Below are 15,783 nucleotides of genomic sequence, written 5' to 3'. Positions count from 1 at the left end.
GTTTTCTCTCTAAAGAGAACATATATGAATGCATATAAAAATTTCAAAGAACATTAAAATGTTAAAATTTAAAGAAAAACTAGATATTATATTATTTCTAATTAGTTATTGTTACTTTATAATTGCTTTGTACCAAAGTGTTGAACTTTATTATTTTATTTGTCCCTTTGTCTTAATAAAGCTTTTTTTTTTTGTACCAGGGATTGAATTTAGGGGCAACCGACCACTGAGCTACATCCCCATCCTATTTTTTTTTTTTTGTGTGTGTGTGTGTTTGTATGTGTGTATTTTATTTAAAGACAGGGTCTCACTGAATTGTTTTGTGCCTCACTATTGCTGAGGCTGGCTTTGAACTCACAATCCTCCTGCCTCAGCTTCCCAAGCTGCTGGGATTACAGGTGTGAGCCACTGCTCCTGGCTTAATAAAGCATTCTTATTTCAAGATGTGTAATATATCTTGAAAAACATTTTTACCTCTGGCAATATTCAAAATATGTTTTGAGCACTGAAGTCTATTTAAAATAAGTGATTATAAAAAGATTTTTAAGAAACAAGAGTGTCATCAATTTACCAAGGTGATTAATTTTACAGGTATATCATTGATTTTGACATAGAGACTCCTTGCCTTGTATCCAGTGTGTTTGTTCTTTTCAATTTGTTATGCATCTAAATACTGTGTAGGTACTAAAACCACAGAAAGGACTAAGACTTACTATCTGCTCTTAATTGTGCAATTTAGTGTTCTACAGTTTATATTTTTAACAACTTAATATATATGAAAATCTTTCAACTACTCCTTTAGTTTGTCATGAGAAAACCTGAAAAGCTCAAGAACACTGATTTTTTCATTGTCAGATACAGATCCTCACAAGCAACCTTGTTTTATTTATTTGTTTTCAGTGAAGTAATGAAAATGAAAAAGAGGTATGAAGTGGGTTTGGAAAAACTGGACTCTGCTGCTGCTCAAGTAGCCACCATGCAGTATGAGTTGGAGGCGTTGCAACCGCAATTGAAAGTTGCTAGCAAAGAAGTTGATGAGATGATGGTTATTATTGAAAGAGAGTCTGTAGAAGTTGCCAAAACTGAAAAAATAGTGAAGGCTGATGAAATAGTAGCAAATGAGCAAGCCATGGCAGCCAAAGCCATCAAAGACGAGTGTGATGCCGATCTGGCAGGGGCCTTGCCAATATTGGAGTCGGCACTGTCTGCCTTGGACACTCTTACTGCACAGGTGAGCAGTTAGCCTTGTGCTTTCTAGGAACCACATGAACACAGCTGAAGAGGGGACCCAGCATGTACCATTACCTAACTTGTCTCTCCGAATTAGTCTCCAAATTCCATGAAATCAAAAACATTTTTCATTTGGCAAAAGTATTCCCTAGTTCACTAAAAAAAAGATACCCATGGGAATGACACTTGGAAAAAGGCTGCCAGATGGCATGCCCACCCAACACAAGAGCTCTGCACTACAGCAGCCGTAAGACCCACATATATATTTTAAGTCCAATACACACATTTTCATTTTAGACATGTATGTAACTGGAATATGCCGCATAGTAGACAGGATGAAGTATGGTACCAATGTTTGTCCACAGTTTTTTGGTGACACATAAAATAACAATGTCTTTAGTAATGATTTATTTTTAATAGCATGTCTTAGATTTGATTAATTATATTAAAAATTAAGTGGTGAAAGGGGAGTATTTCATTTTAGAAAATTAAAGGTAGACTTATTTGGAAATCTTGGTTAAAAGTTGGGAATAGAGATTAACATTTAACAGGGATGAGAGGTGGGAGGGAAAGGGAGATAGAAGGGAAATTGCATGGTAATAGAAGGAGACCCTCAGGGTTATACAGTGGAGGAGGTAGAGAGAGAGGANTTTGAAACATAGCAAAAAAAGGATTAATATGCTTCTATATTAAAAAAAAAACACTTAAAGACCAATAAGAAGAAAAAGTAGCTCTAATAATGAATATTATAATGAAGTAATTTACAAAAAAGAAATACAATAGTCTATTAACATATGAAAACATAGCCTACTTCACTTATATTTAAGGAAACACAGATTAAATTAAGATTTATTTTGCCTACCAGAATGCCTGCCTAGTGCTGGCAAGGGTATGTCCAACAAAACCAGCACCCTTATATACTTTCTGGAGAGCTCTGTGCTGTTATGTTTCAAAAACTCTAAACATAAAAGGTATAAAATCTTTAACATGTCAATTGAAGTAATAAAAATAGAGAAAAAAATAGCATCTTAATGTGTTGCATGGCCTTGCTTTTGAATGCTATGCAGCCATTCAAAATGATGATATAAATGTTTGCTAGCATGGAAGAATATCATTACAGCCAGTTTTACAATAGCATTTATGTTATATATGCATTAATTCCATTGAGTAAAATGTAGTATTATTCACTAGTTTGTAGCATATACTCATAGAAAAAAAATGTGTGTGTGTGTATAATATGAACAAAAATGTTTATAGTTCTTCATTTTTATAGCAGCATTACAGAAGACTTTCAGAAGTATGATGAGACACCTTAATATGTATAATTCCTCTGTTTTGCTAATGTTCACAATAAGTATATCTTATTTTTTATAGTTGTTAAGATGCTATAAAACTCTGTGACATTCAATTCTCTCTTTGTGGGTTTTTTGTTTTGTTGTGTTTGTTTCTATTTTTGTTCGGGGCTCTGGAGATGAACTCTTCGGTGCTCTACCATCAACTACATTGTCAGGCCTTTTTTTTATTATTATTATGAGTCAGAGTCTTACTAAATTGCTGAGGCTGACTTTAAACTTGTCATTCTTCTGCCTCAATCTCCTGAGTAGCTAGGATTACAGGTTTGGGCCATCTCTCCTAACTCTCCTCGGTGTATTTGAAGTAGACTTCATCTGATAAATCTGCCAGATAGGGTACCCTCCTATCCTTTTCTTCTGGGACAAACTTGTCAACCCTTTTGACATAGTTCCATTATTGCTACTGCTTTTGTTATAGTTTAGTTGTGATGTCCCCCAAAAGCTCACATGTGAGACAATGCAAGAAGGTTCAGAGCCTTAACCTAATCAGTGAATTAATCCCCGATGGGATTAGCTGAGTGATATCTGGAGGCAGGTGGGGTGTGGCTGGAGGAAATGGTTAATTGGGGGCGTGGCTATAGTGTATATATTTTGTATCTGAAGAGTGGAGTCTCTCTCTCTCTCTCTGCTTCCCTCTGCCACACTCTTCTGCCATGATGTTCTGTCTCACTTTGAGCCGTGAGGAATGGAGCTTGCCTTCTATGGATGGAGACCTCTGAAACTGTGAGCCCTCAAATAAACTTTTCTTTGCTCAAATTGTTCTGATCAGGTCTTTTTGTCATAGCAGTGAAAAAGCTGACTAAAACAGCTTCTATCTAACTAATGAGTTTCTGTATTTTAAGGCTTAGTTTGAAGACATGAATTAATTACAATTAATGTACAAGGGAACATTATTTTTTAATAATTACAATGTTGTTATTTCAAGGATATTACAGTGGTAAAATCCATGAAGAGTCCTCCTGCTGGTGTCAAGCTTGTTATGGAAGCTATCTGCATCCTGAAAGGCATCAAAGCTGACAAAATTCCTGACCCAACAGGATCAGGAAAAAAAATTGAGGATTTCTGGGGACCAGCTAAGAGACTTCTTGGAGACATTAGGTTTCTACAATCACTTCATGAATATGACAAGGACAATATTCCTCCAGCTTATATGAATATCATAAGAAAAAGTTATATTCCAAATCCAGACTTTGTTCCAGAGAAAATTAGAAATGCTTCCACAGCTGCAGAAGGTCTGTGCAAATGGGTCATAGCAATGGATTCATATGATAAGTGAGTACTGATAAAAAGAAACCTAATTGTTTCATTTTCATGTATGGCCATTTTAACAATAGAAAACTTACAAATGTTTATTTGCCATGTTAGAAGTTAAAATGGAGAATCTAAAATGTATCTGTTCATTCAATTAAAAAATAATAAAACATATGGTAATATAACTTATTTTGTTTGTTAGAAATCCATATTTTTATCAATAATGGAAAAAACACAGTTATGAGGAGAGTAGTATTTTATTATTTTTTGCAAATTTCTTTCATATTTGGCTTAAGGCTGGGGTGGTGAAGCTCAGTGGTAGAACACTTGCTTAGCATGTGTGAGCCTCTAGGTTCAAGATCCAGTACTGAAAGGAAAAAAAATGGTTTCATATAAGACAGCTGGATTCCCAAATCTTTTGCTTCTTCCAATATGTTGCAATGTGTTGTTTTGATTGAAATATGTAAAGAAAATCCAGCTTCACACAGATGTTTAGTTAGACAAGGGAGAGCCTCATGAATTCCCTGAAGGGGCACATGTCTTTAGGATCCCCACATGTCATGGACCATGTTTTGAAACCCACTGGCATAATATATATTGTTGTGAGATGGGGAAGGTTTTTGATGATTATATGAGAACTATTTATATGATGCACGAAACAAGTAAAAATTGTTTTTCCAGTCAACTATTATAATTATAGGATGCCTTTCAAATGCATACCCAATTTAAATCACATATATATAATCTATGTTTAACACCATGATATGTTATTAATGATAAATTTTGATTTAATTTTTATCACTTATTTATAAAGATAACGTGATTGGCTTCATTTACTAGACACTGAGAAGAGAATTTAGAGCCAAACTTTTTCCTTTCATTACTATACATGTATTTAAAATACAACTGTTTGGGTTGATGTATATTCTATGATTATTTTTAAAAAAGGAAAATGACAAAGATGAATTAATTCTCCTCATCAGAATTAAGCTCTAAACAATTTGGCTAGTTAAATTTTGCAGTATTCTATATAAATATGCTATTCTCTTGCAAAATCACCAAAATGCACCCTAACAATGTTTTATTTTGAATTAAAAAATCATTCAAAGACACTATAATATTTACTATCTATTTTAATAGTCATGTCTTATGGATTAAGTCTGATACTTGGATGAAATATGAACTATAGAATCAGTAGAGATCTTGCATAAAGAAGTGTTTTGAGTCAAAGTAAGGATCTTACAAAAGTAAATTCAGAAGTAGAAAGTACCCTGTCATATTAAATGGATACTTAATTTTCTAATTTTACTTTTTTGCAGAGTGGCAAAAATAGTAGCTCCCAAAAAGATAAAACTGGCTTCAGCTGAAGGGGAGCTTAAAATTGCCATGGATGGTCTTAGAAAGAAGCAGGCAGCACTTCAGGAAGTCCAGGACAAATTGGCCAAGCTTCAAGACACACTTGAGTTAAACAAACAAAAGAAGGCTGACTTGGAAAACCAGGTGTGTGCTGATGCTAAGTACATATATAGGGCAGTACATATACAGGGTTGTGAATAAGAGTGTTCATGCTAGTATGTGATGAGCTCATCCTACTTTCTTCTTGGTTAGAAGATGGCACACTGTGACCCCCAGGTCAAGTCTGCCCATGACCTGTTTTTGTATGGCCCATAAGCTTATGGTGGTTTTGACATTTAAAAATGATTACATATTAAATGGTTATATAGGTACCTACATAATAAATAAGTCTTCAGTTTTGCCTCTTGGCCCTTGTACAGTCAGCTTTTTGTCACTGTGACATAAATACTTGCTAAGAACAACTTAGAGGAGGAAAAGTTTATTTGGGGCTCATGGTTTCATAGGTCTCAGTCCATGGTTGGCCTACTCCATTGTTCTAGCCTGAGGTAAATCAAGAGCATCATGGTATAAGGATTTGTCAGAGGAGTGTTGCTCTCAGTTCATGTCAACTAGGAAGCAGAGAGAGAGAGAGCCAGGAGCCAAAAACAAATCCCAAAGGCATGCCCCCAGTGACTTACCTCCTTCAACCACGCCCCACCTGCCTACAGTTATCACACAGTATTCCATTCAGATTATTAATCCATCAAATGAATTAATCCATTGATGAGATTAACATGTCTTGTCACTGCCTAAAAGTCCCATCTCTGAACCTCGCTGCACTGGGGACCATGCTTTCAAAACATGAGCTTTTTAGGGGACATATCATATCCAAACCAATAACAGTTCTGAAAAATTTACTTTTTGACCCTCTGCAAACAAACAACAACAAAAAATGCCAGTCTCTGCCTTAGATTACCAGAATATTGAGCTAGATTATTTAAATCACTTTTGATTTTATAAATAAGGAAATGGAGAAATGAAGCATTAACTGACCTATATTGTATAAAAAGTTAATGGCAGAACTGAAATTAGAACTCAATTCCTAAAACCACATGATGTCTACTGAAAAATTTTTAAGACTAAAACCAGAGCTATAATTTATATAGTGATATTATTTTCACAAATTGATTGATGAAGTCTGATCATATTCCAGAAAAAAAGTGGTTTGTATAAGAGGTGTCTCCCCCAACACTCCAGTGTTCATATAGGAATTTTGAGAGGTGAATCAATTAGATTATGAGAACTGTAACCTAATCAGTGGATTAATCCATGTGATGAATTAATAATTTGAAGATCTAACTGCAGACAGATGGAGTGTTGGCTGGGGGAGGTAGGTCACTGGGGGCATGCGTTGGAAGTCTTTATCTTCCCTCTGGCTCCTTTCCCCTCTTTCTTTGCTTCCCAGATGCCATGAGCTGAGTAGCTTTCCTCTGCCTCACCTTGGGCCCAGAACAATAGAGTTTACTGACTGTAGACTGAATCTCTGAAACCCTGAGCCCAAAATAAGTTTATTTATTTTATTCCTCCTGTACTTTGTTCTTGTTAGGTATTTTGATCACAGTGACAAAAGTGACTAACACAATAAATGTTAAAAATATTTTGAAACAGCATTTATTGAGTGTTTATTATGTACAAGGCATGCTGATTCTTTTTTAATCATCACATTAGTTAATTTCAAAAATTACAATGACAATAAAATTTTAAACCTTTCAAAGAGTGTAAATGTGAAAGTCCTACCTCATGCTACTGATTCCCAGTGCTTCTTTTCTGGGGTAAATATTACACTTAGTGTCTTGCAAGGCCCTATTGTTCTAAGAACATTATATATTATTTCATTTATTCTCACAATGACTTTCTGAGGAGATAACCTTTTTAAAAAACCATTATTGGCTTCTCGGTCCGGGTCCTGCTGAGGGCCGGTCAGGACTCACCCGTTGCTTTGGTTGCCTGGCAAGGGGAACGAAAGGCTGCCATTCGCATAGGATACCAACATGGCAGAGATCTGATGTCATCAGAAAGCGGCGGAGGAGAGAACTTCATCAATACCAGCGGCGACATAAACAGTTGGTCTCCTGGTAGGGGGGGTGAGGCACAGACACCCGAGTCTCCTCAATTTGTCGTCGAGCCAGAGGGGAGGAGCCGGGCCGCCGCCAGTGCCCAGAGCAGGCCCAGCGGCTCGCCAGTGTGGTGACTGCGTGACCCCAATTGGAGAGGGGGCGGAGCGGAGCCGCCACCCGCACCCGCAAGGTGGGCAGACCCGCGACCCAGTGGTACATGGGCGTGGTAGGAGGGGCAGGGCAGAGCCGCCGTTCGCGCTTGCAAGGTAAACAGACCTGTGACAGCCTGGCGGGTCAGGCCCAGTGGCCTGCCAGTGTGGTACACACGTCACCCCAACTGGAGTAGGGGCAGAGCAGATCCTTCTCCCACGCCCGGATCAGGCCCTGCCGGTGTGGTGGTCACGTGACCCCAATTGGAGTGGGGGCGGAGCGGAACCGCCACCCGTGCCCGCAGGGTGAGCAGACCTGTGACCAACCTGCAGATCAGGCCCAGGGGTCCGCAGGCGTGGTAGGAGGGGCAGGGCAGATCCGCCGCCCGCGCCTCCAAGGTAGGCAGACCTGCAACAGACCGGCGGATCAGGCCCAGGAGCCTGCCGGCGTGGTACACACACCACCCTAATTGGAGTAGGGGCAGAGCAGAGTCACCGCCCGTGCCAGGAACAGGCCCAGCGTCCTGCAGGCGGGGTAGTCACGACACCCCAATTGGAGTAGGGGCAGAGCAGAGCCTCCACCCGTGCCCGAAAGGTGGGCAGATCTGCGACCGACCAGCGGGACAGGCCCAGTGGCCTGCCGGTATGACAGACACGTCACCCCATTTGGAGTAGGGGCAGAGTAGAGCCGCCGCCCGCGCCTGCAGGGTAGGCAAACCTGCAACCGACCGGCGGATCAGGCCCGGTGGCCTGCCGGCGTGGTACACTCGTCACCCCAATTGGAGTAGGGGCAGAACAGAGCCGCCGCCAGCGCCCAGAACAGGCCCAGTGACCTGCCGGCGTGGTAGCCACGACACCCCAATTGGAATAAGGAGAGAGCAGAGCCGCCGCCCGCGCCTGCAGGAAAGATACGCAAGCAGTATGAAAAGACAAGGAAAGAAAGGACCACAAGCAATGCAGGTCAACGCAACTTTAGAAGAGGTAACAGCTGCAGCAGATGGAATGTCAGATAAAGAATTCAGGATATACATGCTTCAGATGATCTGGAGTATCAAGGAAGACATTAAACAGCAAAATCAGACAATGAAAGATCACTTCGACAATGAATTACGCAAACAAATCCAGGAAGCAAAGGATCAACTATACAGGGAGATAGAGGTTATAAAAAACAAACAAACAGAAATCCTAGAAATGCAGGAAGCAATAAACCAACTTAAAAACTCAATGGAGAATACTACCAGCAGAGTAGAACACTTAGAAGATAGAACATCAGACAATGAAGACAAAGTATTTCAACTGGAAAAGAACATAGACAGCTCAGCAAGACTGTTAAGAAACCATGAGCAGAACATCCAAGAAATATGGGATAACATTAAGAGACCAAACTTAAGAGTCATTGGGATACAGGAAGGTACAGAGCTCCAAACCAAAGGAATGAGCAGTCTATTCAATGAAATAATACGAGAAAACTTCCCAGACTTGAAGAATGAGACAGAATCCCAAATCCTAGAAGCCTACAGGACGCCGAATGTGCAAAATCATAAGAGATCCACACCTAGACACATTATAATGAAGATGCCCAACATACAGAATAAGGAGAGAATTTTAAAAGCTACAAGAGAAAGGAAGCAGATTACATTTAGGGGTAAGCCAATCAGGATAACAGCTGATCTTTCAACACAGACTCTGAAAGCTAGAAGATCCTGGAATAACATATTTCAAACACTGAAAGAAAATGGGTTCCAACCAAGAATTGTGTATCCAGCGAAATTAAGCTTCAGGATGGAAGATGAAATTAAAACCTTCCACGATAAACAAAAGTTTAAAGAATTCGCAGCTAGAAAACCATCTCTTCAAAACATCCTCGCCAAAGCATTACAGGAAGAGGAAATGGAAAATAACAATGAAAACCAACAGTGGGAGGTAGGACAGTAAAGGGGGGGGAAATAATCAAAGAGGAAAACAAACCATGTTTAGTAACAGAAATAAACAAATATGGCTGGAAGAACAACCCATATCTCAATAATAACCCTAAATGTTAATGGCTTAAACTCACCAATTAAGAGACACAGGCTAGTAGAATGGATCACAAAACAAGACCCAACAATATGCTGCCTACAGGAGACGCATTTGATAGGAAAAGACATACATAGGCTGAAGGTGAAAGGTTGGGAAAAATCATATCACTCATATGGACTTCGGAAACAAGCAGGAGTGTCCATACTCATATCAAATAAAATAGATTTCAAGCCAAAGTTAATCAAAAGGGATAAAGAGGGACACTACATACTGCTTAAGGGAACCATACACCAACAAGACATAACAATCATAAATATTTATGCCCCAAACAATGGTGCAGCTATGTTCGTCAAACAAACTCTTCTCAAGTTCAAGAGTCTAATAGACCACCATACCATAATCATGGGAGACTTCAACACACCTCTCTCGCCACTGGACAGATCTTCCAAACAAAAGTTGAATAAGGAAACTATAGAACTCAATAACACTATTAATAACCTAGACCTAATTGACATATATAGAGTATACCACCCAACATCAAGCAGTTACACTTTTTTCTCAGCAGCACATGGATCCTTCTCAAAAATAGATCATATATTATGTCACAGGGCAACTCTTAGACAATATAAAGGAGTAGAGATAATACCATGCATCTTATCTGATCATAATGGAATGAAACTGAAAATCAACGATAAAAGAAGGAAGGAAAAAGCATACATCACTTGGAGAATGAACAATAGGTTACTGAATGATCAATGGGTTATAGAAGACATCAAGGAGGAAATTAAAAAATTCTTAGAGATAAATGAAAACACAGACACAACATATCGGAATCTATGGGACACATTGAAAGCAGTTCTAAGAGGAAAATTCATTGCTTGGAGTTCATTCCTTAAAAAAAGAAAAAACCAACAAATAAATGATCTCATACTTCATCTCAAAATCCTTGAAAAAGAAGAGCAAAACAACAGCAAAAGAAGTAGAAGGCAAGAAATAATTAAAATCAGAGCTGAAATTAATGAAATCGAAACAAAAGAAACAATTGAAAAAATTGACAAAACTAAAAGTTGGTTCTTTGAAAAAATAAACAAAATCGACAGACCCTTAGCGATGCTAGCGAAGAGAAGAAGAGAGAGAACTCAAATTACTAGCATACGGGATGAAAAAGGCAATATCACAACAGACACTTCAGAAATACAGAAGATAATCAAAAACTATTTTGAATCCTTATACTCCAATAAATTAGAAGATAGTGAAGGCATAGATAAATTTCTTAAGTCATATGATCTGCCCAGATTGAGTCAGGAGGATATAGACAACCTAAACAGACCAATATCAATTGAGGAAATAGAAGAAACCATCAAAAGACTACCAACTAAGAAAAGCCCAGGACCGGATGGGTATACAGCAGAGTTTTACAAAACCTTTAAAGAGGAACTAATACCAATACTTTTCAAGCTACTTCAGGAAATAGAAAAAGAGGGAGAACTTCCAAATTCATTCTACGAGGCCAACATCACCCTGATACCTAAACCAGACAAAGACACTTCAAAGAAAGAAAACTACAGACCAATATCTCTAATGAACCTAGATGCAAAAATCCTCAATAAAATTCTGGCGAATCGGATACAAAAACATATCAAAAAAATTGTACACCATGATCAAGTAGGATTCATCCCTGGGATGCAAGGCTGGTTCAATATACGGAAATCAATAAATGTTATTCACCACATCAATAGACTTAAAAATAAGAACCATATGATCATCTCGATAGATGCGGAAAAAGCATTCGACAAAGTACAGCATCCCTTTATGTTCAAAACTCTAGAAAAACTAGGGATAACAGGAACATACCTCAATATTGTAAAAGCAATCTATGCTAAGCCTCAGGCTAGCATCATTCTGAATGGAGAAAAACTGAAGGCATTCCCTCTAAAATCTGGAACAAGACAGGGATGCCCTCTCTCTCCACTTCTGTTCAACATAGTTCTCGAAACACTGGCCAGAGCAATTAGACAGACGAAAGAAATTAAAGGCATCAAAATAGGAAAAGAAGAACTTAAATTATCACTATTTGCAGATGATATGATTCTATACCTAGCAGACCCAAAAGGCTCTACAAAGAAACTATTAGAGCTAATAAATGAATTCAGCAAAGTGGCAGGATATAAAATCAACACGCATAAATCAAAGGCATTCCTGTATATCAGCGACAAATCCTCTGAAATGGAAATGAGGACAACCACTCCATTCACAATATCTTCAAAAAAAATAAAATACTTGGGAATCAACCTAACAAAAGAGGTGAAAGACTTATACAATGAAAACTACAGAACCCTAAAGAGAGAAATAGAAGAAGATCTTAGAAGATGGAAAAATATACCCTGTTCATGGATAGGCAGAACTAACATCATCAAAATGGCGATATTACCAAAAGTTCTCTATAGGTTTAATGCAATGCCAATCAAAATCCCAACGGCATTTCTTGTAGAAATAGAGAAAGCAATCATGAAATTCATATGGAAAAATAAAAGACCCAGAATAGCAAAAACAATGCTAAGCAGGAAGTGTGAATCAGGCGGTATAGCGATACCAGACTTCAAACTATACTACAGAGCAATAGTAACAAAAACAGCATGGTACTGGTACCAAAACAGGCGGGTGGACCAATGGTACAGAATAGAGGACACAGAAACCAATCCACAAAACTACAACTATCTTATATTTGATAAAGGGGCTAAAAGCATGCAATGGAGGAAGGATAGCATCTTCAACAAATGGTGCTGGGAAAACTGGAAATCCATATGCAACAAAATGAAACTGAATCCCTTTCTCTCGCCATGCACAAAAGTTAATTCAAAATGGATCAAGGAGCTTGATATCAAATCAGAGACACGCCGTCTGATAGAAGAAAAAGTTGGCTACGATCTACATACTGTGGGGTCGGGCTCCAAATTCCTCAATAGGACACCCATAGCACAAAAGTTAATAACTAGAATCAACAAATGGGACTTACTCAAACTAAAAAGTTTTTTCTCAGCAAAAGAAACAATAAGAGAGGTAAATAGGGAGCCTACACCCTGGGAACAAATCTTTACTCCTCACACTTCAGATAGAGCCCTAATATCCAGAGTATACAAAGAACTCAAAAAATTAGACAATAAGAGAACAAACAACCCAATCAACAAATGGGCCAAGGACCTGAACAGACACTTCTCAGAGGAGGACATACAGTCAATCAACAAGTACATGAAAAAATGCTCACCATCTCTAGCTGTCAGAGAAATGCAAATCAAAACCACCCTAAGATACCATCTCACTCCAGTAAGATTGGCAGCCATTATGAAGTCAAACAACAACAAGTGCTGGCGAGGATGTGGGGAAAAGGGTACACTTGTACATTGCTGGTGGGACTGCAAATTGGTGCAGCCAATTTGGAAAGCAGTATGGAGATTTCTTGGAAAGCTGGGAATGGAGCCACCATTTGACCCAGCTATTCCCCTTCTTGGTCTATTCCCTAAAGACCTAAAAAGAGCATGCTACAGGGACACTGCTACATCGATGTTCATAGCAGCACAATTCACAATAGCAAGACTGTGGAACCAACCTAGATGCCCTTCAATAGACGAATGGATAAAAAAAATGTGGCATTTATACACAATGGAGTATTACTCTGCATTAAAAAATGACAAAATCATAGAATTTACAGGGAAATGGATGGCATTAGAGCAGATTATGCTAAGTGAAGCTAGCCAATCCCTAAAAAACAAATGCCAAATGTCTTCTTTGATATAAGGAGAGTAACTAAGAACAGAGTAGGGACGAAGAGCAGGAGAAGAAGATTAACATTTAACAGGGATGAGAGGTGGGAGGGAAAGGGAGAGAGAAGGGAAATTGCATGGTAATGGAAGGAGACCCTCAGGGTTATACAGTGGAGGGGGTAGAGAGAGAGGAGGGGAGGGGAGGGGAGAGGTGGGGAGGGGGGAGGGTGGAGGATGGGAAAGGCAGCGGAGCACAACAGACACTAGGATGGCAATATATAAATCAATGGATGTGTAACTGATGTGATTCTGCAATCTGTGTATGGGGTGAAGGTGGGAGTTCATAACCCACTTGAATCAAAGTGTGGAATATGATATGTCAAGAAATTTGTAATGTTTTGAACAACCCACAATAAAAAATTAAAAATAAAAAATAAAAAACCATTATTTAAACCAACTAAAGCACAGAAAGGTTAAATAATTTGCTCATGTTCAGCCCAGCTTATAAGCATTAAGTCTAAGACCTAAACCCAGGAAATCTGATTTTAATGGTTCCACTCTTTCTGAAGTACCAGACTCCTTCTTTCTATGAAATCTATCTGCTGTACTTGCAAACTATATTTGCACAAATATAGGACATTGTGCTAATCTGTAAGATCTGATGTACTGTTGGGCATAATTGCTGGATAATCAATTGTAGTTTAAATGATATTAGAAATAGGTGTACTTGCCCCTTGTAAACATTTTCAACTCTGCTATATATCTGAAAAAAATTTTTATACTAAAATGTTAGAAAATTATGGCAATGTAAAATGAATGTACATATATATTTATACTAAATATCTGCTTTTGGAAGAAAAGTTTTAGCTGAAATATTTTATTTGGTTTCTAATGACAACTTTATTGTAGTCCAAGTCTGATTCAGTTTATTATTAGCATTGTTTTGAAAGAAGAATGAATGAGGAAGGCAAAAGATACTTAAAGAAGAAAAATATCAAATAGAAAAATTTAAATTTGGAAGTATCAGAAATATTACCTATTATATACCCTTTTGCTTTTTTGAAACCTATCTTTGGATGAATTGATATTTGGTATTTTGTATCTTTTAATTTGAAAACATTTACTTAACATAAACAGTAGTATTAGGAAAAGTAAAAGATAAATTCTTATTCCAAAATAATCCAAATGTCTCTGCTTTTATTGATTATTGAATTCCTCTTTTAATGTAAATTATTTCATTTTGAATCTCAAGATAAACTTTACTTAATTTTGTCTTCATCCAAGAATAATGATACTATCCCACTCAAAATTAAACCAAAATAATTCAGGTATTTTGCTGGAATATTGCTACTGTGTGGTTTGAAATAGCCTTTCCTTATTTGCCACCTTCACAGGTAACCTCTCTCCTGTCTTTGTTCATCAAATCACATTCCATAATTACGTATAATCAAATTTGGTTGATAGTCTTATGCACAAAGTAAGCTGCTAACTATTCATTAATATCCTAATTTAAGCTTAATTATATTGGTTAGCACCATATAACTTGAAGATTGTGCTTTGTACATAAGCATAAATTGTTAGTTTTTAAACATTTAATTTTTAAAATCATTATCAAACCAACCATAAGTTAAGTGAGGGAAAATGTTTATAGAATATTTGAAATACAGTGCATCCATATTTTTGTTGTTGTTGTTTGTTTTTTTACAGTGCTGGGGATTCAACTCAGGGACATAAATGCTAGGCAAGTGCTCTACCACTGACTATAACCCTATTCACTCACCCCCTTTTTTTCTGATTTTTTTAAATGGAGGGAAAATATGTATATTTATAGAATGTTCTTTATTAGTTAACTAACTTTCAGTGTCTTATAAGTCATTTCCTTAGAGTTATAATTTGCATTATATGCTAGATATCCATTATGAATTTCATAAATTATATTAAGGTAATTTATTTTTTAAAAATTCTAAAATATGATGGACTTTATAATAGTGAAATTATCACATATTTTCTTTTTGATAATTTTTTACAAATTTCTAGGTGAAAATTTGAAATTCTTTAAAAAAAAATCTCTAAGGGTTAAATGTGGCCAAATTTTAAACTTATTCTACTTATGGATGTTAATAAAAGCTTACTTTTATTTTTGAGGTTGACTTATGCAGCAAAAAACTAGAAAGAGCTGAACAGTTGATTGGAGGCCTTGGAGGTGAGAAAACTAGATGGAGCCATACAGCTCTGGAGCTGGGTCAGTCGTATATCAACCTGACAGGTGATATCCTCATTTCCTCAGGAGTTGTTGCTTATCTGGGGGCCTTTACATCTAACTACAGACAGGTGAGGAATGTTTTGGATCTCTTCTTGACCTCTTCTCATCACAGTTAACATTAACTTCAGGGACATTATTGTTTTTTGTGATATTTTTAGGGGGTTGGGGTATAAGTTCAAGGAGCCACAAAATATTTTCAAATGATTTCTTCTTGTGTGTTTTAGTTATCCTATAAATTATTTTGGTAGCCAAAAGATGTTATATGAAACACTCTTCTAAATGCTATTTTTTTAAGTACAAAAAGAT

The 15,783-nt window shown here is 37.4% G+C and overlaps 1 protein-coding gene across 5 annotated transcripts in view; it reads left to right on the top strand.

Annotated features, from left to right (window-relative positions):
• Nucleotides 1-15,783, top strand: part of Dnah7 (dynein axonemal heavy chain 7) — a 304,117-nt gene that overhangs the window by 191,318 nt on the left and 97,016 nt on the right. For all 5 annotated transcript variants that reach the window (XM_048808207.1, XM_048808205.1, XM_048808204.1 and 2 more), the window contains 4 exons: nt 901-1,231; nt 3,508-3,854; nt 5,153-5,333; nt 15,360-15,545. In XM_048808207.1, coding sequence (XP_048664164.1) covers nt 901-1,231; nt 3,508-3,854; nt 5,153-5,333; nt 15,360-15,545 — 1,045 coding nt within the window. The remainder of the gene's footprint in view (nt 1-900; nt 1,232-3,507; nt 3,855-5,152; nt 5,334-15,359; nt 15,546-15,783) is intronic.

The sequence above is a fragment of the Marmota marmota genome, unplaced genomic scaffold (assembly GCF_001458135.2).
Source record: "Marmota marmota marmota unplaced genomic scaffold, marMar, whole genome shotgun sequence".
NCBI classification, from domain to species: domain Eukaryota; kingdom Metazoa; phylum Chordata; class Mammalia; order Rodentia; family Sciuridae; genus Marmota; species Marmota marmota.
Note: the sequence above shows the minus strand (reverse complement) of the source record. Positions and strands in the feature narration are given on the sequence as shown.